The following is a 26986-nucleotide window of genomic DNA, read 5'->3' on the forward strand; positions in this document are numbered from 1 at the left end:
CAAAACTATAAACACGAAATGACAGGTTAAATCGTAGTTATAAAGTCAATCAGCTGCTCATATTATTATTATCATCTTTAAGTGTTACCAACCTATTTCCAAGCGTACACGGATTACGTGCAAAATAGAACCACGCTGTTTTGTGTTGTTTCGTGGGAATCCTGATGTGCGGCAAAGTATAAACCGTAAGACAAAGTATAAATATGCAAGTATAAATGCAAAGTATAAATATGCAGCAATTAGCAGCTTTCTGTACTATAAACAGTACAAGGAAGCCAACTTTGTCGGGTGACTGTAGGAAAAAAGTATTTTAACGTTTGACCTGATTTGTGTATACAGTAATTCTGTTTTTAATATTGAATATTCTGACTTGTGGAATGTTTATTAACATTCTCTACCCAGTTACTATATCATATCAATACTATTATGCCTGCTTCGGAAAGTCCTAGAGTAAGATGATTTGCAATTTCGACTAGGCTATATCTTGAGCAAACAAAACCACCTACCCGGCTTACACCACTTTTAGCTGAACCAATCTTTCATATACATATTTTCAGGTGATAACAACCAATTTTCTACTTTTGAGAGATTTTTTAGTGCTGGTTGCTGAGGAATAACTTTCATATTGTTCCAAAAGGCTTGATACGTTACTGTATTTCTTTTTATAATGTAGAAGTACACAGATTGCAGGAAACTATGATGTCTGACATTTCAATGTCTCTAGAAAAGACATTTAGTTTTTCATTAGGCCTAATGTAATGGACAACTCTTTGTTTTTTAAGGAATATCTAAAAATGTTTATTTTTATACCCATTGATTATGTAACCTGAACAGGTGACTAAAGCAGTTTTAAAATAATGATTGTTATGTGGCACTTTTGATTGTTTCAAACAGTTTTGCTTATCAAAAAACCTTAAGTAATTAATATATAACAAATTATACATTCACTAAAAATCATGAAATAATTTATTTTGGTAAAAAAATAAAACCGACTTCAAACACTATAAAAAGAATGAAATAATTTCAATAAAGTAAACTTTTGTATTGGTCAAGCTCTCATATTTCAAGTCGGCGCAGCTCTAACTGCAAATATGATTGAAATAAAATATTGTGTGTGTATTTTGAAAATCAATAAATAGTAGCTGGATAACATAAATATAAAAAAAAAAACATACTGAGCTGTTTTGTTTATATATCAAAGGAAGTATTTTCTTGTATTTTATGTTTACTTCAGAATGAATGCATTATGAAAATAACACACACAAATGTTCTATGAATAGGAAAATAATTTATTTTGATATTATGACAGGGAAAAAGCTGGTTAAATATTAAAACGTTACTTTTCCAAGTTAGAAACATTTAAATGCTTTATAATCTTTTTAAATATACTAGTTAATACCACTATAATGCCGATCTTTGGTTACGGTAATAAAATAACACCCAACGCATAACAATGAAAAAGACATGCAGATTAACACCTTTAGTTATAGAAAGTCACCTGTAATATGGACACCCTCATTTAATTGTGTATCAAAAATCATCATAGAGCCGCACCGACTTAAAATACGTGAGCTTGACCAATACAAAAGTTTACTTTATTGAAATTATTTCATTCTTTTTAGAGCGTTTGAAGTCGGTTGTATTTTTTTACAAAAATAAATTATAACCGAATTGTTATCTGGATTTAAAAGGTATTATTTTAAAATTTTAACTTTACAAATATTTATTTGTTATTTGTGAAAGAAAAATGTGCCCAGCCAAACTACTCAAATATTTTTTGTATCTACCTTTGTTGAGAGCCTACTCTAAAAACTCATATTATTGCATTTTGAAAATGTCAGGAGCTTGTGAGTGATCAATACCGCGGTAAGTATACAGTACTCCAGCTGACTTTACCGGCCCCTTTTTGGAAACAGTATATCTAGTCTGCAAAGTGTACAGAAACAAAGTGTGGAAAAATAAAAAAAGTTACAGACCATGAAATTTATGTTACTCATTCATAGTTAAAAGGTAGGTTTAAAAGTGTAAACAATGATAAAAGTACTCACATTAAGGAATTCTTCAAAATCTGACATGTACTTGTCTTTGAGCTGCTGGTGTCGTTTTTTGTATTTCTCGGTTTCTTTCTGTGAAAGAGTTTTCCATTGTGCAGCTGCCTGCTTGAATGCCGCTTTGTTTGGCAAATTACTGTTTTTATTCAAAAATTCTGTTTTGAACAAATCCCACGCAGTTCTGTTGAGAAAAAAAAATTTACAACTTTGCTGTAGAAAATACACCCTAAATGTAAATCAGGATTGAAATAATTCAAGATACATGTAACAATACAGATATTATTACTTTATACAATATATCCAGAATAACATAAAACAAAAAACAAATATCCAAAAAATCAGACACTATCCATTAACATCCCATCTTTCAGCGCTAAAGTTGTAAGTTAGTCATGGATTCAGAAAAGGCCGCTCTACCACCACCACCCTGATGAGCCTAGTCAACGCCATCTTTGAAGCATTTGAGCAAAATGAGTCTGTGCAGCTTAGCCTCTGCGACCTAAGCAAGGCTTTTGATGTAGTACCTCACGATATTCTCCTGCTAAAACTGGGCAAGTATGGCATTGGCGGTGTTGTTCTCAAGAGCCTCTCAAACTATCTGAGGGACCGTAAGCAAGTTGTGTCTCTGCGAGGAGCCCTTTCCAGCATAGGCCATCTCTCACACGGTGTGCCACAAGGATCTATCCTAGGTCCTCTTCTTTTTACTATAATGATTAACGACCTTCATCTGAGTGGGAGATCATTATTATTTGCAGACGATACAACGCTGCTGACCAGAGGTGTCAATATTCACCAACTGCCAACAGAGGCTGAAGACCTGCTCGAGAGAGCCTAGGATTGGTTTGTTGTAAACCGCTTGAAAATCAATGATGACAAAACCCAGTCCTGGTTTGTACGCGGAAGAGGAGAGTAGAGGAAGATGGCACTGTAAAGCTTCTGGGATTCACATTAGATACCAGATAAGTTGGAGCAAACACATTGCGCGGATATGTGTCAAGTTATCTCGTGTACTCCATCTTCTAAGAAAACTTACGCCAGAAATTCCTAAATCATCTCTTCTATCTGTGTACTACGCCTTATTTCACAGTCATGTGACACGTTTTATTATAGATAGTTAACTATTTATAAGTGGCTCATATATGAGCCAATCTGGTCAGGAGTGACCACAACCCCATTGAAATGTTGTATCTGACCGATGGCTCATATGTGAGCCTTCAGAGGAAAATTAATGGTAAATAAAAAGTATAATTACACGGTAGTTTTAATTTAATTTAACCCTCTGAAAGAAATTCATAAATATTCATACAGGTTCAAACAAAAATATTAACTATAAAATATGACAATATTTTTAAAAGCAATAATTTTATTGAATTAGGCTAAAAGTTTCTTCTTTATTAGGCCCCAATCATAGCCTATAAGTACCAAATAAATCCTAAATAAAAAATAAATATATAATATAAATATAAACAATAAATAAACAACTTGTCAAAATGTAAACAACAAGGCTGCCAACTTTAGGCTTCTTGCAAAATAGCATATAATTTCCCTACCCCCAGACCATGTAACTTATACAAAACCCACTGGTACAGTTAAACCTAGTCTTTGTTCCCATTTTCAGACCTCAACAGTAAGTACTCCGTATATTTTATTTTATTTTATTTTTACTCAGTATATTTTAAATTTACTATTGTTATTATAGCTGCTTTTATTATTCCTTTTTGGTGGAAATTATAGGCTACGATAGTTCCAAGGTAAATTGGTTATAACTCTTCACAAGACTGTTAAGCATTATTGCAAGCTAAATTAGTTGTTTCTTGAGATTAAATTAATTCTTGGTGTAGACTAATTTATGTATACTATCGCATTTTCATTAAATATATTGTTACCGGACGGGCGAAACAGCTCACGTCCATCGTTATCCGATAGTATTGTTACAAGTAGGAGCCCCGCGCAACAATAGCCAGGCGCCGTCCCAAAAGGGTTGTTTGTCAACACGGGGTTCTCCGAAAGACAATAGACCCATGTCAACGGACTACGTCAATAGGGTCTTTGACATCCACCAGAAGCTTGATGATCTGTAAACAGCTTTGTTTGGGCTACTAGGGGTCTCCAGAATGTTCCACGGCAAACTTATATAAGTGACCGTCTTCCGGCACACGGCAGTTGAGTTGAGTTGAGCCTTCCGAGAATCGTCGCACCAAGCGCCCGTCGGTGTTAGTGACCAGTGCTAGTGCTAGTGGTAGTGACAGTGTAGTGACGGTGTAGAGACAGTGTAGTGACACTAGTGACAGTGTTGTAACAGAAGTAGTGATAAATCCTCCTGTAGAGGCTAGCTGTAAGTAGAAACATTGTAAACTAGAATAGGCGTTAGTGTAATAGGAGGGTCAAATATTGTAAAGAGGAAGTGTTTGGCAATGTTGTGTGAGTAGGCTGGTAGTGTTGTTAAACAATAACTTGTTGTGCTGACCTACTGAAGGCTGTTGCTTTAAGTAGGTCAGCACAACAAGTTATTGTTTAACAACACTACCAGTATATCTTGACCCTCCTATTACATTAGCTAGGTTAGATAGGGTTTAGGGGTGTGCGATGCATCGAAATTTTGATTCGATTCGATGCATCGAATCGCGATTCGATTCAGTGGTGGTCAAAAAACGATTCGATTCATGAGGGAGTCAGTATCCATATACGAAAAACGCCTGCAGAAAGTCAATGCAATACCCGCAATACAGGAGCGCGTTGCTGTTGCGTTTCCTTTACAAAGGCGTTCTTATTTAATACATTCTTTGCATTAAATATAGCTTTAACTGTTTTATATTTTTTTTGTTTTGACATTGCAAATGATGAGAGGTTTTGTTTTTTCTCTTGATGTAAGCAGTGTAAGAAATATTTTACTACTGTAAACCTAGCCAAAACAAGATAGGTTACTCCAAAATCATTTTAAAAATAAGTCTGAAAAATTGTTACTTAATACTTAACTAGTAAGATTAATGTTATAGACTGATACATTTGGTATTTTTGTTAGGGGTCTGCGGGTCCCCGAATATTTGTTCAGCAACAGAAAAAAAAGGATAATTTATTTCCAAAGAAACACTCTTATATTATTAATCTATTATTACAGAGGAATTAAAATGTTCAAATGAGAATTAAAGATTAAGTTGGCTCACGACCTTTAAGAATAAAGACGCAACAGAGCAATTGCCGCACCGCCACTAGCCAGAGCCAGTCTAGTCGTCTACTGACAAGAGTGACAAGACAAAAGCCGTGACGCAACACTAACAGTGCAAAGAAAACAAAGTCAAAAGAAAGACTATTTTATCCAGACATACTAGTTTAATCATTTATTGTTTATTCCATACCTAATTAAAAATATATTTTAGTATTTTACATAATAAATTAAATTATAAACAAAAGAAATATATCTGATATAGTGAACAGATCTGTATCTTGGTTAGATGGGTTAAAAAAAAATATATTTCTATGATCCAATACAATACAAAATTAAAAGGATGTTACCGGAAGTGTCCACCAGCCACACTAGCGGCGTATTAAGGACAAATACACCGGGTGGTGTAAGAGGGGAGGTGGGTGGGGAGGTGGGTCCTTGGTGGGGGTTGATGACCTTGAATGCACACATCGTTGCCCGGGGACGGGATGATTGGCACACATTTTTGGGTCTCATGCCCATGGCAGTATTGGCACAATGATTTGAGGGGAATAAGTAGGGTCAACTCGCCTGCTTGGAAAAGGCACCATTGGCACAACCACTCGACCAGGTAGACGCCATCGGACGAGGGAAAACGGGAAGTTTAAACTTCCCCGTCAACTCTCCTACAAAAGTTATTTGCCGGTAATATCGCGTATTTTCAAAGGTTAAGTTGTGTTAGGTTAAGTTAGGTTAAGTTAGGTTAGGTTAGGTTAAGTTGGGTTAGGTTAAGTTAGGTTAGGTTAAGTTAGATTAGGTTAGGTAAGTTAGGTTAGGTTAAGTTAAGTTAGGTTAAGTTAGGTTAGGTTAGTGTACTTTATTTGGATCCATCAGCAAAAATTTGTATTACACAAATGTGCATATAATTTTAATTATTGTTAATCCACTCAATTGACAATTATGAATAGAAAAATTTCGTATTGCTTCGAATCGAGTTTCATTGAATCGAATCGAAAATCTTTTGAATCGAATCGTTGCTTCGAATCGAAATTTGTTTGCTGCTTCGCACACCCCTAATAGGGTTAGTTTGGTGTTAGGAAATTGTAATTATTGTAAATACAGAATATTAGTGTAAATAAAATAGCTATTATAAAATCACCAAGTTTTTGTTGTAAAGAACCTGTTAAGCCCGCAACAGTATTTTAGCTCTACTCCTGTAATTCATATCCATTAAATTCTAGTTACCGTATATAGTTTTAATTAAATTGAAGTATTAGGTGACAGGCGGAACAGGGTAAAAACTAATTGTCTACAAAATTAATTAAGTATTTGACCTTAACCTTCAGTACGCTAGGATAAATTATTGTATTTTATTTACCTAATAAGTCAAGGTTACAAATTATTTGTTTTCAACTACTGACAAATCAATGCTAGTTAATTATTATCTACAACATTCATCAGTTCTGAAATGGCAGCTCAGAGCTCAATAAAATAAAATATCATGATTACATTATACTTTATTGTATTTTGTTTAGAGGTGTGCGGATAATGAAATTCCGGATAATGAAAATCTATATATTTAATAAGCAGTTGTAAGTCTGTTTTCTCAGTCACTACTAGACCGATCCAGGGGTGCCCCACAAACGCGCCACAGGAATTTTTGGGGGGGGGGGACTTATTTTGAGATGTTTTGGGGGGGCTATTTTTTTGCCAGCTGTCATAATGAATGTATAATTTTGTATAAGCAGCCCGAAAAAGTGTTTCTAAGTAGCTCACTATCACCCCCAACAACATTTTGCCGTTCGTAATTAAGATAGCTTCTAAGAATGGTAAAAACGGACCTTGCCAGACAATCCTTAATATGCCAGTGTCGAATTTTACTTGCTACTTATGTTTTGGTGGTTCTTTAACAGTCATAATACAGGGTTAGGCAAGTCTGGAACCCCCAAGTTGACTTTTTAACCCGTTGCAGTGGGAAAACCAAATTCGGCACATATTTACAACATAAAAATTGTCCTTTTCATAAAAGTTACAACTTTACCCCAGCCCCAAATTTTGAAATGTAAACACCTATCATGTGACCCCTCATTTTAAATGGTTTATTAAGAGAAATTGAATGGTGCAAACCAGAGGTCAGTATCGCACCCCTAATCAAAATGGCATCCATTTTAATTAAGATGAGCAAGCAAGATTAAAGTCTGGACACTCCCAGTTAACTTTATATCGTGTGGCAGTGGGAAAATATCAAAAAACAAACCTCTCAATATCTGATCCGAGTTGAAATTCTACCTTCTTCATACCTATACTTTACTTGTAGATAAAATGGATACTTTAATAGTTATTCATGTTATTAACACTGTAAGAGTTATAGGAAAAGGTTTGACACAGTGTTTAAAGTTTAATAGTGTTGAAAGGCAAACAAATGATTTGTTTAAAAATATATAACTTTTATAGAAGGTCAAATGTAACAAAACTTCCTTAGACCTTCTACACGGCCATCCTGTTTCCATATAACTTAAGGTTTGACACAGTATATAACTTTTATAGAAGGTCAAATGTAACAAAACTTCCTGTTTCCATATAACTTCTGCGCAAGTATACCTGTATCTGACAATCTAACTGTTGAAGCCTATAATCTAGATTAAGGTAGGGTCGATAACAACTTAATTAATTATTTTACTTACACCGGAGGCTTTTTTGGCTCATTTTTCCAGAGTTCCTCACCATCATTCTCAGGTTCTGCTGTAGCAGCCTTCAACACAAAACATTTTCAGTAAATAACATCTCTCGGACTACTTCAGATAATACATTTTTGGATTTTAATACAATTTCCTATATTGCCTTTCTATTCCAGACCAGAGTGGAATCTAAATCTAGAGTAACTGAGTAGCCATAGAACTCCTGGAAAATTGTATACATTAATTACATTATTTCATTACACATTAATACTTAGTAGTACCGGTTGCCAAAAGGGTCTGCGGGTCCCCTATATTTTTAGTTAGTTCGGGAGAACTATTGGCCCGAAGGATCAGTTTTACCTTAAACTGATCAGTTTAAGGTAAAAATGATTATCAGGTTAAGTTTGGGTGATTGTAGGAGAACTGGCGAGTCGTCTTATCTAACTCGTAAATTCAGGGGTCGTTAAAGTGTCAAGGCAAGTGGAGAAGACTACCTGGCATAAGCCTATTCTCACCAACAGTACCATACCGGTTATTTCGATTGGAGAAAGGGGTGGTCGAGTAAAGAGGGGGCGGGAGAGGGAGAGAAAGGGTGAGAACAGTGAAAATGAGCTGACAAGGGGAGAACTACACGAGAGAGAGTTGGTTGTGGTTGTATGCACTATGAGTAAATGAAAAGTAGTTTCTAAACAGAACTTCCAAGAAAGTATCTATTGCTTGCTTGGCGTATGACAGTCAATACTAATGCTAACATTTTAGAACCATTTTTTTAGTATAATTTTAAATATAAATATTTTTTAATATAATTTTAATTTTAATATAGTTTTTTTTCTTATATATAATACGTGAAGGCGATTTCTACAAAACACTACTCCTCCGTTAATAATAGACAGATTTTTACAAACGACATGTCAAAATAAAGTATTTTTTGTGTAGACGCCCCCTTTCACCAATTCCTGTAATAAAAATCCTCGGGCTTTGCCCCACAGGCCATCAAAGTTGGAGTTTCTCCCATAAGATTTATGGGGGAATCTAAATATTTAATTGCAAACTTTGTCCCAACAAATTTGAGAGAACATATTCAATTCAATTCAATTCAATTCAAAACTACTTTATTCATTTCCTGTACATAATACATTGAATAGTGTCAACAGTTGCAAGTAGGCCTAATAGTTATTAAATACATTTATAACATAATAAAATAAAAACAAAATTTTACAAACTTTCTAAACAAAAAATACATAAATTGAATTTGTTTTTGACTTCAAAGACTATTCAACTCTTCAAAAGAAAAAATAGCCTTGCTGATGAGAAATCTTTTTAATTTATTTTTAAATATTGTTTTGGAAGTCTCTGATTTAATTTCGATTGGGAGATTATTATAAAATTTTGATCCTGCATACATGGGTTTTTTCTCAAAAAGTTTTAGACTATGGTGGCCAATTGCAAGGTTTTCCCGATTTCTGGTGAAATAATTATGACTATCCCCAACTCGTTCCAAATCATGAAGTCTGTCCTTTACTGATAAAATTGTTTCATAAACGTACATTCCGTAAATTGTCATTATATTTTCAGATTTAAAATGTTCTTTATTGACAGAAGTTTCAAAATCTAAATTGCAGATAATTCTAATAGCTTTCATTTGCTTTTTTAGAATAGAATTCAAATTGTAATCACTAGTTGCACCATAAAGTGAAATCCCAAAAGATATACTTGAGTGGATATATGAAAAATATATAACTTTTAGAGTTTGTTTTTCACATAAGGGTTTCAATCTAGATAAAGCAAATAATCCTGATGTGATTTTGGCAAGTAACTTTTCAACGTGACTGTTCCATTTAAGATTTTTATCAATTACCAATCCCAAGAATTTCATGTTGTCCATACTTAGAATTTCTGTGTTCTCGAGTCTGATGAATGGTTTATTTTGATCCCCTAATTCTCGAGTTTGAAAACTAATGAAATTTGTCTTATCTGGATTAAGAAGCAAATTATTAGAATTAAAAAAATTATTTAAAACTGCTATATCGGAATTTGCCTTAAGTTCAATTTCATCATTTGATTTTGCAGTGATTTTCAAATTAGTATCATCGGCATATAGGCAAAGTTCACTCAAGTCACTGAGTTGGGGAAAGTCTCTAAAGTAACAAATGAATAATAAAGGGCCTAAGATGGACCCCTGAGGCACTCCAAATTTCACATCTCTAATAGAGGATCGGTAATGAATTTTATAGTTTTTGTTGTTTTGGTGAATTAATTCTACAAACTGTTTTCTGTTGGAAAGGTAAGACTTCAGTAACTTTAAAGCATTGTTCTTTATCCCTAATTTGCTTAGCTTTGAAAGCAACACTTATATGTTTTGCATGTTAAAACGTTTCTTCTATCATTGTTTCCCAGAGTTAGTTGAATGTATACTAAATCTTTTGTATAAGGCTTTGTCCAAAGTAAATTGTCATAGCAATAATTATTGCAATGTTTGATTATTCAATTATGAATGTTTGATGTTAACTGTAATGGGGACCCCCCGCCTTAATTAATTGGTATATTTAGGCCTATGATAGGCTTAATAGTAAAGATCTGCCACATTTTTTAGGTAAATTTTTCCTCACCTTCTCAGATTATTCCAACGCAGCCTGATTTTACTTCAAGAAAACTGCAAAAATCAGCAGAGACAAAAGAAACGCAACCTGACTGTTTTTTTTAGACAATCGAGTCAGGATGTAAACTTCAAACTCATCCTGCTGCACCAAAATACACAGGAAGTCTCAAATAAAATAAATAGACTACAGCACCTTTTAGAAGAAACCAGACCTGACATAGTAATTCTGACAGAACACGGACTGAAACCTGACACAATAAGTAGCACCGTCATAGCTACTGGATTCTGCCTCAAGGCTCACTATAGTAGAATAGAACACAGAAAGGGAGGTGTGTGCATTCTTGTAAAAGAAAGCCTTGAGAGCAGCACAGTAGCCATAGATGTTTCCAAGTACTGTAAAGAACTGTTATTTGAAGCAGCTCTTATAAAAATAAAATTCAAGAACTCAAATCTGTTTGTACTGGGAACCTACAGACCGCCAAACGGAGACCTTGAGGAATCATTAAACACCTTTACAGAACTAATTGAGGAAACAAAAATTGAAAATTCCCCTCTTATCATCATGGGAGATATTAACGTTGATTTATGTAACCCAAACAGGAAACACATTATCTTAAATGAACTCTTGCTATGCACAACATCCAGAGACTACAGCTTCCACCTACGAGAATAACAAATCTAACACAAACCTCCATTGACTGGATATGTACAAATATGGACACAAACCAACTCACTCCAGAAATCATCAATGCAGGACTTTTGGATCATACTGCTCAACTCTGTACTGTAAACTTCAACTCACACATCAACTCAAGTTATCCAGCCCAAATTGGACGCTGCCTAAAAAATAAAAACCTGCAAGACCTCAAGTATCTTCTCAGTCAAGAAAACTGGCTTAGTGTTACCTCAATAAACAATGCCGAAGAAGCTTTTAAAACTTTTAGTAACATAGTGAGAGTAGCTATGGATGCAGCCTGCCCCCAAAAGAAGATAAAAACACAAAGAAAATATAAACTAAAATTCTCTATGGACCCAGAAGCAGTGAGACTCAAAGCCGAATTTCTTAAAGCTCTACGAAAGTTTAAGGTGACGGGAAATCCAGATGACAGAAGGGTTTCTATTGAAAATAAAAAGAACTACGATAAGGTTTCTTTTCAAACTGTGCCGTGCGATGTTGTGGAAGGTTGTACTGCATGGTGTTTCTCAGGTTGTGTTGGTGCATTTCGCCACGCCTTGTAGGGTTATTTCTTACTGCAAATAACACAACTTCCTGGATGTATAGTGCTACAAGGGTAAGTACTTTTGAGTGACCTGAATGCTTCCCTGCAGCTGTCGAGTCTGTGGAGTCCTGCAGTTATTCTGACTGCCTTTTTTGTTTTCTGAGAACTCTTTGCATGTTAGTGGCAGAGGTTCCACCCCATGCTACAAGTCCATATCTCATATGCGACTCGAAAAGTGCAAAGTATGCTACTTTTGTTGTCATGTCATCTGTTGCATTTTTTATATGTTTAAGAGCATAGATGGTTGAACTTAATTTTTTACATATATTGTCCACATGAGGGGACGGAAAAAGGTTAACTCTGACCAGTTGATGAAAGCTGAAAATAAATCTAAAGCTATCTGGGAAACAATAAACACAGTGTCGTCCAAAAAGGAAACATCCCTAAATGAAATAACCCTTCAAGTAGATGGCCAACTCATAAGTAATGTGACCCATGTTGCAGAGCATTTGAATACATTTTTTACACAAGTAGGAGAAAAAACAGTAGAGAAACAAAAAAACCTAAAGAACACAGCTCAAACTCCACACGTAACTCAAACAGGTCCACCGTTTTCCTCCTTTCAAAGCACAGACGAGAAGGAAGTCAAAATGATTATAAACAAACTTAAAGCAAAAAACTCGTCTGGAATTGATGAAATCTCGTCAAAAATACCTAAGCATTGCTGCAATGAACTAGCACTACCATTGGCTGATTTGATAAATAAGTCCCTAAAACAAGGCATCTTTCCTTCACTACTTAAAATAACTAAAGTATACCCGAAATTTAAAAAAGGTAGCACATTAGAAGCAAGCGACTACAGACCAATTTCCCTCGTTTCCACCTTCTCCAAAATATATGAAAAAGTTGTTTTAAAAAGACTTTTAGACCACTGCATAAATCACAACCTACTAAACAACCTGCAACATGGATTTACAAAAGGGAAATCCACAACAACAGCAATAATTCAGATGGTTGAGTCCCTGATTGACAGCCTAGATGAAGGAAATCTAACAACAGGAATCTTTCTTGATTTCAGTAAGGCATTTGACTGCCTTGACCACCAGCTAATCCTTAAAAAGCTGGATTCCCTGGGGGTATCAGGGATAGTAAGAGAATGGTTTCAAAGCTACCTTACAGACAGGAGTCAGTTTGTAGAACTAAGGCACAGAGTTAACAGCCTAATAAGAAAAGCAAGATCAAATTTTCAACCAATAAATCGAGGAGTTCCCCAAGGGTCAGTTATGGGTCCGGTACTGTTTATTCTTTTTACCAACGATTTGCCGCAACAAATAGGAGACGCCTGCCTTACTCTTATGTATGCTGATGACACAACCTTAGTGTTTAACACATTCGATGCGGCGGGTCCACCGGTGGACCCCGCGCGTCTCAGCTGAGGAGCGGGGGGTCCACGGGTGGGGGAGCGCGCATTGCATTGTTTGCCGGATCAGTGTGGTTCAGCTATTGTTTGGGGAACGTTGTAATCTTTACCAGCCTGTAGCTTATAATGCGAGCTTTATTCTGGTGTAGGTTGGTACAAAAATTGCCCGTAAAATCCCGTCTGGCAATGCTTTTGTCCCGTTTTCGGGGATTTTCTCAGTTCGAGCCGTATTACAAAGACTCTGGTTATTGATCCAGGCAGTGCTGCTACCTTTGGGTGTTTCAGTGAACTACGTCCACTTTCGGAGTAACGCAGAACAATCACCACTGCTCTTTTGTGATTCGTCTTACTGAGATATTTCAATACCAATAGCGATCGCTGATTCAGTTAGCGCGTCGCGGCTCCGCCCGGGCCTCGCCGCCATTGGCGAGCGCCTGTTTAAAGGTTTTCAGCAGCGAATGTGTTAATGAACCACTAGCTGAAAATCTAGAAGTAAAATCCTATGTGTCACTCAGCATGGCCTACCAATACTGCTATAACAATGATCTCGTAGTAAACACATCTAAAACAACTCAAATAGCTTTTGGCCGTAAATCTCAAGAAGTGCCACGACTCCCAGATGTAGAAGTGGAAGATGAAGCTAAGTTTTTGGGCATCACACTCGACAAGAACTTAACCTGGACCCCTCATGTGGACAATATATGTAAAAAATTAAGTTCAACCATCTATGCTCTTAAACATATAAAAAATGCAACAGATGACATGACAACAAAAGTAGCATACTTTGCACTTTTCGAGTCGCATATGAGATATGGACTTGTAGCATGGGGTGGAACCTCTGCCACTAACATGCAAAGAGTTCTCAGAAAACAAAAATACCCCCGCCGCAGCAAACCTACCGACTAAGCGAATTTCCATTTGTCTGAATTGGATTTTCAGTTAAATATATTTTAATAACATTAGGTTTAACGAGTACCTAGGTTTGCTGCTACAAGGAAACTAATAAAGTGTTTTTGAGTAAAATATTGATAGCTTAGTACAAAATAAATAAATTTGCCAAGTTTGATCAAAATATATCCATAAACAAGCAAACTACAACATTTGACAATATTCTCCATAAGAATAACGTATGGGAATTTTAAATTTACAATTTTTTTTATTTTCTCCGTTACTAATAATCAAACAGAAATACTTTAATATACTAAATTATTTGTTTTTTTAAGCTCTTTAAAAAGGTCTAAAGAGAAATCGGGAAATTTTGTGTTTTGAGGGGGGAAAAGTGAGAAAAACCAATTTTTACCCCATAAAACCCCCCGTAAAGCCCCGTTCCCATGGTCCGATCGTGCTGGTTCGCGAACTCATTCAAGTTTATCCCGCTTTACACCTTTAATCCAAATTTCATCAAAATCGGACATGGTTCAAAAGTTGATGCAAACCAGCTTTGCATCAATGGCTCATTAATCAACCTTTCTATTCCTTAAAAGAATACCATCAACAGGTCTTTGACTAAACAACACCTCAACCACACATTAAAAAAAAAATTGTAAATTGACGCTACTACTATTCTTAATGAATGTGTAAATAAAGATTAATTGTCTATTGTCTATTGTAAAACTGTCTAAAGACTGTTGATAAAATTTTGTTTCTGATATTTTACCTCTCCATTTTCTTCTTCTTCTTCTTCTTCTGATTCGTCTTCAGAAGACTCTTCTTCTACACTTTCTTCATTAAATGTTTGTCCGGTTTTTGCTTTTTTCCAAGCTGAATATTCTTTCAATTCTTCCTCATTCAGCGACTTAAAAAGTGAATTTTTTATGATCAGGAATGATAATTTATAGTACAAAGCTGTGTTTGAATATTAACAAGGAGAAAGACAGTGAAAGGGTATGATATTCAGTTAAAAAGAAGGGCCAGTTGATACCAGGACTACAAACATAGAAGGGCTATCCCACTAGCGCTCAAAAAATGATTCCAGCCCCCCTCCCAGCACGGCCAGGTGTGACGTAGCCGCAGTCTCTGTCCCGTACAACAGCAGTACAGTATCTCATACTGTACCTGTGTTTGTGCTTGCTCTGTCGTGAATTTTGTTCTTATAATCCAGATTTATAGCTATATCAGTTTTTAATGGCGTATTTATTAACAGTTACCTAAATACGATGATATAATTCATTAAAAAAATTGTATACAGAAATCAATAATAGCAATAATGTAAAATAGGCGATATTCTTGAACTAGTGGAGTACAAAAAAAATTTACTAAGAAACTATAATTAAATTGATCTGCTCTTAACATTTTAACAGTAAATTGTAATTTGTAAATAAAATGCAACAACTATGGATTTTTAGCCTGAACATAATAATCTGTTTTGTTTTAACTTGGAGTGATTCAATTTCTATGCTTACACACTCACATCCGATTCTTTTGGTCAAATTAGTAATAATTAAATCACACATACAATTGATACAGAACACAAATAAAATTGTAGTATACAAATTTTTATTTAGACCTACTATTTACAGGATTTTCCACTTTACATTTTTATTTTGGTATTTCCTGTTGTAATAAATTTGCTGTTTTATCTTGAGGTGTCTAATTCTGATAAAGATTACAATCTTAAGGCTTCTTGGCACACATTGAAATTTAAATAGCAACAATTATCAGAGTTTGGTTCTTGCAACTTTCGTATTTTTGGACTTGGTTCACATGTTGAGTTTGATTGTAGATTTGTTTGGGCTTAATTCTGTGCTTAAAGTTTTAGGAGGGCTTGATTTAATTAGTTTTGCATTTTATTTCTATATTGGCTTTTTTTTTACTTGTAGCAGGGCTTGATCAAATCAAGTTTAGAAAGGCATTTGATAGGTTTGATAGAAATTTTTATCGGGCTTGTAATTGGCATATTAATTGATTTACGAGGACTAATTTTATAGGCCAAGAGATTTAAATGTTTCAAGAGCAGATTTTATAACTAATATTTTTTCTTCTCTTTTTTTCTTTCATAAAAAGAAATGATTTTGTTAAATGATTAACGTGATACACTACATCTTTATTTTTTTAGAGTGGTTCCGACAAATTGCGACACTGCAGCCAAAAGTCTTTAAAACTACACGTTATAAATGGAAGAAAACTGCGAGTGTAAAGCAAATGTTACAATGGCAGTGTCTAGCGGCAGCGCCCTATGTTATGTCACAGTGGTGCAGGGGGGAACGGTAGTGGCACGTGGAGTTAGGGGGAGCAGCATCAGGCGACACGCGATCACTTCAAAGGACTGGGCTATCCCTTCTAGTGTAGTCCTGAGTTGATACAAGGAATACTCTTCTTCAGCGCACAGTAAAAGAAATACTGAAATGAAATGGAATATTACTTTATTAACACAAAAACATTTCACAGATCCAGCGTTAGCTTGTGAAACAGGTGATATTGTCAGAGATCTTAAACACTACATAACAAAACTAAAATCCACATAGCTTTAACTAATATATATTTACTTATCATTTAAATAATCAAAAGTCTTATAATAATTTTTCTGTAAAAGGTATTGTTTGAAATCATTTTTAAATCTTGGAATACTGTAAATTTCTTTGAAATTAGTGGGTAGACTGTTGTAGAGCCTTAATCCCATATAATAAGGAGATCTTTCATATAAACATAGGCAATGTCTTGGATATTAAAAATTTTTTGAGCGTGTAGGATACAGATGATACAGATGACTGATTTGTTTATCATTGTACATTTGATAATTAATTTTAAAATTCACCATCATTTTAAATATATGAAGTGAAGGCAAAGTTAATATCTCATATTTAGCAAATAAAGCTCTGCATGAGGTTCTTTTAGGCATAAATGATCAAATCCTTATAAATTTCTTCTGAATTTCGAAAACTGCTTTAGAATAAGAAGTTGCTCCCCATAATTCAATCCTGTATTGCAAGACAGAAAAGAACATTGCATAGTACACTTTGAGTTTAGTTTTTAAATCCATTACATTTCTCAAAACATACATTCGAAAGCATGCCGTATTTAATTTACCAACTAGCATTTTTATGCGTGTTTTCCATGTTAAATTATTATCGATATCTAAGCCCAAAAATTTTGCATTTTCAGTAAAGGATATAATATTATAATCATAAGATAGTTCAACAGTTGAGTTTTGCCTATTCTGAATTGTTTGAAATAACATCATCTGTGTTTTAGAATTATTAAGTTTTAGCCCGTTGGCTGTAAACCAATTAGATAAATTAAGAATAGAAAGACTGATTTCTTGTTTAAGATTTTGCAAATTATTTAATTTAACTATTGCTGTAGTGTCATAAGCATATAAGATAAGGTTAGACGATACATTTTGAGGTAAGTCATTAATAAATATTTAAAATAGCAAGGGTCCTTGACCCTTGCGGAACCCCACATTTAGTGCTAAGCCACTATGAAATAAATTTTTTACCATTTTTTACGATTATTGTTCTTTGATGTCTGGTAACCAAATATGAATGCATCCAAGACAGAGCCATGTCAGAAAATTCATAATATTTAAGTTTACTCATTAATATATTGTAATTTACACAAATAACAACGGATCATGATCCTAATAACAACGGATCATGATCCTAATAACAACGGATCATGATCCTAATAACAACGGATCATGATCCTAATAACAACGGATCATGATCCTAATAACAACAGAATAAGAAGTTGCTACCCATAATTCAATCCCGTATCGCAAGACAGAAAAGAACATTGCATAGTACACTGTGAGTTTAGTTTTTAAATCTATTACATTTAAAAACTGGTTTCCAGTGGAAGGCTTGCAGTGCTTCCTTACCAGTGAAAGACTCCAAATATCTAATGTGACTCTCCATGTTGAGAAAGGAGCCAGTGGCCTCCAAATATCCAGTGTTTATTTTATTTTGTGTTTTCTTCTGTGTTCTGTAGTGAATGAAGTGGGATGCCTACATTTCTTAAGGTAAGCCTGCTTATAATATCCTTTCTCTTCCCTATTTAAGGGTTAATAAGGGTTAAGCCTAGATGCAGAGGGTGTGTACTGTATGTAAGGGAAGATGAAATTAATTATGATATTTTATAACTTGTTAAGTTAAAAACTGTATTATATTTTTTGTTAGTATTTTGTTGTTATTATTCGTTTTTTAGAGGTTAACTGTAAGAAAGGACCATGAGGCCCTAAGTTCACCTCAATAAAGAAGGATTTTCATTTCATTTCAATCTAAGGAATAGTGATAAGGCAATTTTGTTCAGTGAAACACAAATTTGATGTTTGATAGTAACAAGACAAGGGTTTAAAACCTTTTCTCTACAAAAATAATTAAAAAAATGCCAATGCCTGGACAGATAAATAAACACTGAATCCGCTTTTCTATACCAAAAACAAATGTAACCAAAAACTTGATTTAGTGTCTTAGGACACAACCCTGTTTGTTTAATACAGGGTGATGTTGCTGATCAGATTAGTAGGATACACTAATAATCAGATTCAAACTAAAACGTTATTTTATAAAGACAGAACACTTGTTGCTATGCAAATACTACTAGACTAAAACAAAAAAATACATTTTTATTACAATAGATGAAGTGTTATGTTATACAGGGTGGGGCAGAGTGGACTCCCTGATTTGATCGGTTAACTGTATAAAAACCATACAAGATTATTACAAAAGCTTTTTATTTCTGAAATCTAAAAACAATGCCATTTATTTTTCATTAAGTTTTAAAAATGATATCGTCCAGGTGACGACCTTGACGAGCGATGCACATATTCAGCCGTTCAATGAAGTTTTCAAAAACTCTACGCAGCATATCTGGCATTATTCCAGTGAAAACATCAACAATTGCTTCCTTAAGGGCTTCCAAGGTCCTTGGTCGAACTTTGTAAACCTCAGATTTGAGGTAACCCCAAAGAAAATAATCGCATGGGCTTAGATCGGGGGAGCGAGGGGGCCATGAAACATCCCCTCGTAATGAGATCAAGCGGCCGGGAAACCGTTCTTGCAGAAGTTGGCGAGAGCGACGGGCGGTATGAATTCTGGGGAAGAAAAAGTTCTCCAACATCTGACAATAGCGCACAGCGTTCACAGTAATGGTTGCACCTTCCGATTCAAAAACGTAGGGGCCAATTATGCCTATGGAGGACACAGCACACCACACAGTCACTTTTGGAGAATGAAGAGGTTTTTGGTGAAGAGTTCGTAGGTTTTCAGCTGCCCAGTAACAAAAATTTTGTTTATTTACTGTGCCCGAGAGGTGAAAATGTGCCTCATCACTAGACCACAGAATAGTGCAGGGTTGTAAAGAAGCCAGTATTGCATTGCAAGCATCTGTACGTTTAACAAAATCTGCTGGCATCAATTCTTGAACAACCATCATCTTATACGGGTGTAAATTAAGGTCTGAGTGTAAAATTCGCCTCACCGACATTCCAAGAGCAGCAGCAAGTTTCCGCGCAGAGCGCGATGGAGATTGTTCAATAAACGCTCTCGCCGCCATTATATTCTCTGGTGTCCTCACACTCTTTGGTTGTCCGACTGGTTCGCTAGGCAGTGCAGATCCGGTCGCCCGTACACTTGTAATCCATTTCCTTATTACAAGTGTACGGGCGACCGGATATCATCGGGAACACTATCATGACGATTCAAACCAAACAGTCTACGAAATGCACGCTGGGTCGCCACCACACTATCCTTATTTTTAAAGAACGTTTCGACTACAAAACCACGATGCTCGCCAGTCCACGGCATGGTGACTACTAACAATGGCGTCCTTCCCCCAACCACATGAAACCTCTCCCACTCCGCTAACTCGCGCTCACGCTCTTCAGTGACTGATTGAAACTAGGGAGTCCACTCTGCCCTGCCCTGTACATCCATTGTAACAACTTAAGATTCATAAAAGAATAAATAATAGTGAAGTACTCACATTCAAGAATTCTTCAAAATCTGACATGTACTTGTCTTTGAGCTGCTGGTGCCGTTTCTTGTATTTCTCGGTTTCTTTCTGTGAAAGGGTTTTCCACTGCACAGCTGCCTGCTTGAAAGCCGCTTTTTTTGGTAAATGACTGTTTTTCTTTACCAACTCTGTTTTAAACAAATCCCAGGCAGTTCTGGTGAACAAAAATTAATTACAACTTTGTAGTAGAAAATACACCTTAAATGTAAATTGTTTTCAAAATTATTCTGAATACAAGTAACAAGACAAAAACTACTTAGTACAGTGATAAAATGGCAACTCTATTAACACTCTAAGAGGTACAGTAAGATATCTCGAATCTGAAGTGGGTACGATACAAATTTGAGTTATTGAGTTTTTCAACTAAGCGAGGTTTGAGTTATGAAGATGCTATGCCGAAAATTCTAGATAGGCTACAGAGGTGACATTCTGGCAGTGATAATACGTCACGGCCTTTAACTAAACTTTTATGCACAAAACCTTAAAAAATAGAGCTCAAGCTATAGCTTCTGAAGGGCAACTGTGGAAGCAATATAAAACAATTTATCATGCAAACAAATGGTATAGCCAGGCCCGGACTGGGACCATTTGGGGCCTCAAAAATACTCATAATAAAATACTCCCCCAGTAGAGGGCCCCTTCACAGCATGTAGCTGAGGGCCCCAAATGGAGTTTAGGAAAGATGGGGACACGGGACACGGAAAGTTGGGGACACAGAGAAAGTTAGGGACAAATAGGGGTGTGGCCGGGGGGAAGGGAGAGATAAGCTCCTGTTTCAGTTCACAAAGAGCTACAATAAAGGGTTGACTTCAAAATCATAAGTTGAATAAACCTAAAAATTGTAAAAGTCAGTCAAGTACTGATTGATTCATGCCTGATCACCTAGGTTTGCTAGCTTCTTTTTACGCATATTGGATAATTTAAATATATATTACAGAAAATATAAAAGTATTCTATGCAATAATATTACTGAGTATAATGTAATGTCACTTTGGATATGCTGATGTAATAAATTAAGCGTTACAAGTTTAAAACTCGAATATGTTTGTGATTGTATAGACCTAGATAAACTTTATGACATAAATTGTATTTTGTTTGCACATTGCGTCGGATTATGGTGTTGGTTACTTTTGTATTTGGTGTGTTTGGTTAGTTATGTACCGATTGTACTGGTACTTTGAACCGAGAATACATTTTTTCAAAAACCTGTACCGACAACGAATGTGTAAAACTTTTCACTAAATTAATTGTACTGGAAGTGATTACAAAAACACGTCACTTATTGTATATAACTTATAACTTAAAGATACAAGTGAAAGTTTGTAGGAAGAACAGATTTCTAAGCAGATCGGCATTTGTTTTCAGACGAAATATTATCTCGTAACATTATTGGTATTTGGTGTGACGTTTGCAGTAAAGAATTGAATAAAACGTGTCCAGTATCATACAAACCAGTGTTTTGGATAATTTTGTATAAAAATATTTTAATGAGTATAAACTGATGATGAAGAAAATAGGCCTAAATTACCACCACTATAAAGAATTCAGGAAAAAATAGTTTTATCAACGGCTGAATCTTAGAGTTCCTCTTTTGCGATTAACACGTAAAACTAAAACAATATTTAGGTTGGAAATTAGAGGTCAATCACACTCTTGCAACTACACAAAAGTGAACTGACTCGAGTGACCCGACACCCCAATAACTGACCTGTTTGAAAGGAAAATCTAAGAAATTTCAAATTAAGTCCATTCCGAGAAACATGCGAGGGGATTAACTGGACATCACTGTATTCTATTTCCTCATATTTCCTTTACCTTTCCAAGTACTGAATGTTTATGGGTTTTTCCTTAGATTAAACAATAGGTGGAACACTTTGTACCAGATGCCTCCGACAATATTTTACAACAGGCATTTCTTTAATCTTTCTCAGTAAATGGCTAGTCACGAGAGAAATTCGCCTATATTCACGGTCATCTTACTAATATTATAAATGTGAAAGTTTGTGTGTTTGTTTGTGTGTTTGAAGTTCAATCACGCATAAACCACTGGACAGATTGGGCTGAAATTTGGCATGATGATAGCTTACATTCCCGATTAACATATAGGCATATTCTTATCTCAAAAATCTTTTCGGGCTCCGCCCCAGTGGCTCTGTAATTCCCCATGTTAACCTTATGAGTATTCATATTTAAAGGGAATTAAAGAATTTAGTCAGCTGTTTCAAATAAAAAAGTTGGTTCTATGATATGGAAAAGCATTACAAAGTTATAAGATTTACCAACAGGGCGCAGCACTATATTTTTTTGCATGTATGAAAACAGCCGATTTGAACTAAGCAGCAACAAAAAACTGTGATTCGCAATGAGAACTGTCAAAGTAGGATTGTTTACAGTTATGTTTATGTTTTTTTAATTTCATGAATAATTTGTGATATTTTGCGAATTGTTGATAATTTATTGTTTAGGTGAAGTGGTAGAACATTATGGCTATGGTAGATGTGTAATAGGTACTATAGAATATTGTAAATTTAAAAAAGCAAATTTTATCAAACTGTGTCCTCCCTTATTGCAAACGCAAAGCTTGAGTATAACTGCAATAAGCATTTTATACTTATATTCCATCCCCGTACGAAGGACGGGTACTCTGCTAGTATAAAATAAATCGGAGGCTATAATATCCACACGAAGTTGAAGCTATTGTTTTGTAAATATTCAAGTGCATTTTGATTAAATAAATGTATATTGAATAATCATTTACAACTATTATTTGACTTTACTCCGTGATTAATTAAACAACCCTACAAAAACACTTTAATGTTCTAAATCTGTTGTCGCTACACTCTACAAAAGTACATTTAACAAGGTGACAAATTGAAGGGAAGATACAACTAGATGTAAATACAACAACTCGTAGGTATAACTAGACGTAGGTAAAACTTACAATAAGAGAGAACGAGTCGATTTAAAGAGTCGTTCTCAGAGCTTAGTCAGCCTCCGTTTGCCTCCCTCTCGGCTCACAACCCTATTTGTCCCCAAGTTTCTGTGTCCCTAATTTTCCTTGTCCCCATCTTTCCGAACACCGTATTTTTATTAGGCTTTTGTAAACAAGTTTTTTTCTCACTATTTACGATTTTTTTATAAGAAGGAAGAAATTTGGCTAAGTATTTATAAAATATTCGAGTATTTACTTGGCCTATTATTTATTATTAAAATCAACTTTATTATTTACTAGCAGAGTACCCGTCCTTCGTACGGGTTTGACGTATAAGTATAAAATGCTTATTGCAGTTATACTTGGCTTTGCGTTTGCAATGGGAGAGGACACCGTTAAAGAAAATTTGGTTCTTTATCTTTTAATTTACGGTATGCTAATATAGCACATCTACCATAGCCATAATGTTCTACCACTGCACCTAAACAATAAAATACCCCTGCCGCAGCAAACCTGCCGACTAAGCGAATTTCCATTTGCCTGAATTGATTTTCAATTAAGTGTATTTAATTAACATTAGGTTTTATGAGTACCTAGGCTTGCTGCTACAGGGAGAGTAAAAAAGTTGTTTTTTTTTAGTAAAATATTAATAACATAAAATAAAATAAATTATAAATTTACCAAGTTTGATCAAAATACATCCATAAACAAGCAAACTACAACATTTTACAATATTTTCCATAAGAATAGCATGAGAATTTTAAAACAACAAGTTTTTGAATTTTCTCCGTAACCAATAATTGTACAAAAACACTTTGATATACTAAATTATTTGTTTTTTTTAAGCTCTTTAAAAAGGTCTGGAGAGAAATTGAGAAATTTTGTGTTAAGAGAGTCGAAAATTTGAAAAACTAATTTTTACCCATAAAACCCTTTGTAAAACCCCGTTCTCATGGTTCGATCATGCTGGTTCGCGAACTCATTCAAAATTATCCCGCCTTACCACCTTCAAACCAAATTTCATCAAAATCGGACAAAAATTATTCAAGTTATCGTGTTCACATACACACATTTTATATACATATATGTATATATATATATAAGTAGATAGTAGTGTGCCGATGTTAGACCCAAAAAGTACAAATTCAATAATTAATTAAATTTCCTATTTTCTAATACAATTTTGCACAATTTTTGACAAGTTAATCAAGTTTCTATAAAATTCCCAGTTTTTATCCAAAAACACTTTATTCATTTATTCATTCATTTATTCATTTATCGTTTCAACGGCTGACAGCGATACATATGATGATTAAGATTGTGATACAATTTAAAGCGATTAACAAGATGCAAATGTAATACAATTCAGAACAGAAACAAGCTACGAGATAACAATAAAATACAAAAACAACAATAAATAGCAACAATAAATACAAGTTGACAAACAGATGAAATTAACAATAATAATCTACTAATTTAAGAAAATTATTTGATAATAGCATTTGAGTGCAAAAACAGAAACAATAATTAAGCATGAACCAAACCAAGCAAAGCAACAACCCAAACATAACAGAAAATATGTGAACCATACTGCCGTGAAATTAAACAAAACCAGAAAAGGGCAGTAGAAAAATTTGCGTACACAGAGAGGCACAGGCACAAAACACAGAAAGATCTTCACTTCACCACTTCGAAATCACCACACATTTCTTGAAAGTAGCCAGCGACATATTAAAAAGGTCAATATCATCAGGTAGAGCATTTACGAGACGTTGGGCTCTGGGCAGTGGGCTGACGAGATGATAGTTGGTGCTGACATGCTCACAAGAGAAGAGGTCCTTGGAGACTTCTTGGATGGGTACCTCTCTGTAGTTGTAGCCCAACCTCACACCGACCACTCTCAAGAAGTGATTAACAACCATTTGAAGTTCGGTCTTGAGATAGTCTTGGTGAGGTGACCAAACACAACAGCCAAACTCTAGGTGTGGCAATACGAAGGCCAGGAACAGGGTTTTGAGTAGAGTAATGTCTTGGAAATATTTGGAGCTTCGAAGAACAAAACCCAGGGCTTGAAGGGTTTTTCCGCAACTAGAGGTAATGTGACGTTCCCATGACAGGGAGGAGGTTAAGGTCACGCCTAAATCCCTCACTTCATTAACCCTTGCAAGATTAGATTGACCCAGGCTATATACGAACTGAGACTGAGACTTCTTCTTGCTAAACGATATGGCTACACACTTTTTAATATTTAGATCCATGTGGTTTGAGACACACCAGTTCTGGACGGCATCGAGACTACGTTGGAGGAGAAGGCAGTCTTCGTGGCTTCTAATGGTAGGGTACATCTTCAGGTCGTCAAGAAGGCAATGGTTACCAACTTGGGTCACCAGGTCATTTATGAAGATGTTGAAAAGTGGTGGACCAAGGTGTGAGCCCTGGGGAACACCAGATGTGGGGAAAAATTTGTGAGATAAAGAACCAAGAAACTTAACTTGGACCGGGCATTTTGCAAGGTAGGACTTGAACCAAGATAGCATTTTCCCAGTTACACCAGCAGCTTGGAGCTTGGTGAGGAGGGGCGGATGGTTTACCCTGTCGAACACCTTAGCAAAGTCAAGATAAATGGCGTCCACTTGCAAGCGATCTTGAAAGGCATTAAGGATGTCAGCTTGCATTACCAAAAGATTGGTGGTAATTGAGCGTCAGGTAGAAAATCAATGCTGCAGTGGATAGAGATACGGCTTGATGGCAAAATTCAGTCGTTTGAGGATCAACTTTTCAAAGATTTTGGAGAGTGTATTCATTTCATTTCAAACAATCTTTATTCTTTTAGTACATATTTACAGTACATTGAACAGTGTCGAAAAGTGGTTCTTTATTATAACTTAAAACTGTTTTCTGACTTATTTCTACCATTTTTTACCATAAAAATAAGGCTATTTATACTATTTGTGACGGGTAGTCACCAAAAATTATTTTCTAAATCTTGGGATTATATTTCAAAAATAAAAGACCTGGTAAATGGATTTTACAATGCATATACCAGTGTCAGAACATTGGCATTTAGTAGACAGAATTCTTGATGACACGTACCTTGCTCAATCGACCAACCCACAAAAACCGTAGACTTAGCATTGTACTTTGGAGAGACTGAGGTTGGAGTTGACCGAAAGGAAGACACTTGGCCCCAGTAATCTCACGGGGACACTTCGCCGGTCTCCGGGTTTTTGGTAAGGCGATTACTTTATTAATATTTCAACTTTATAATTTTTGTGATTGTCCAGGCTAACTTAACTTTTTAAAGTCAGTGATTGATTGATACTAATCGTAATCAATTTTATAATAATTGATTTCATTTATAATTTGTGTGAATAAATATAGTGACTATTAAATTCCTGTTTGAATATAATAACGTGTCAAAAAGAATCTATCTATATATATCTATCTATCTATATCTATCTATCTATATATATAATAGGCTAAGCCGTTTTTTGTTAATCGAACTCCTCCGTTATTATTTGCCCAATTTTGACGTTAGAGGTCTCAAAATAAAGGTTAAAACGTGTAGTTGTGCCCAACGGTATTGGATTTTTGATAAAGTCGTTGGTAAGGGCGTCAGAGGCCCTTAAAGTCAGTTTTTTCTTTATAAGGATAACATGGGAGATATTTTTAATTTATAAAAACATATGTTTTTAGTTGAAAATAGTCAAAGTCTACTACATAAAAAATTAGTGTTTATTATGACTGTTAATGTATATTAAATGTTATCACGTTTGGTAACCAATGTATATTAAAGTATACTAATAATGGATCATACTACTTTATTTTAAAGCTGGGAATAGTAAAATTTAGTTGAGAAAAAGTTACCATGATTTACAAAACCGTAGGCTACTGTAATACCTATTTAAAATCACAAATCTTTGACATTCATTAATTTGACACGAAACAGCTGATCTACCAGACAATTTATTTATAAATCAAAACAAAACA

At 35.1% G+C, this 26986-nt stretch overlaps 1 protein-coding gene across 6 annotated transcripts in view; it reads right to left on the minus strand.

The window, feature by feature from the left end:
• The window catches only part of LOC128990912 (nucleolar transcription factor 1-like), a 148431-nt gene that overhangs the window by 23209 nt on the left and 98236 nt on the right, over positions 1–26986 (minus strand). For 4 of the 6 annotated variants that reach the window (XM_054413566.1, XM_054413562.1, XM_054413563.1 and 1 more), the window contains 4 exons: positions 20035–20218; positions 14768–14905; positions 7878–7945; positions 2049–2232 (listed from right to left, as the gene is read on the minus strand). In XM_054413566.1, the coding sequence (XP_054269541.1) occupies positions 2049–2232; positions 7878–7945; positions 14768–14905; positions 20035–20218 (574 nt within the window). The remainder of the gene's footprint in view (positions 1–2048; positions 2233–7877; positions 7946–14767; positions 14906–20034; positions 20219–26986) is intronic. The other 2 variants (XM_054413567.1, XM_054413568.1) reach the window with 2 other exon arrangements.

Source organism: Macrosteles quadrilineatus, unplaced genomic scaffold, assembly GCF_028750875.1.
Source record: "Macrosteles quadrilineatus isolate MER2022 unplaced genomic scaffold, UCM_ALF_1.0 Scaffold_3__2_contigs__length_128488019, whole genome shotgun sequence".
NCBI classification, from domain to species: Eukaryota; Metazoa; Arthropoda; class Insecta; order Hemiptera; family Cicadellidae; genus Macrosteles; species Macrosteles quadrilineatus.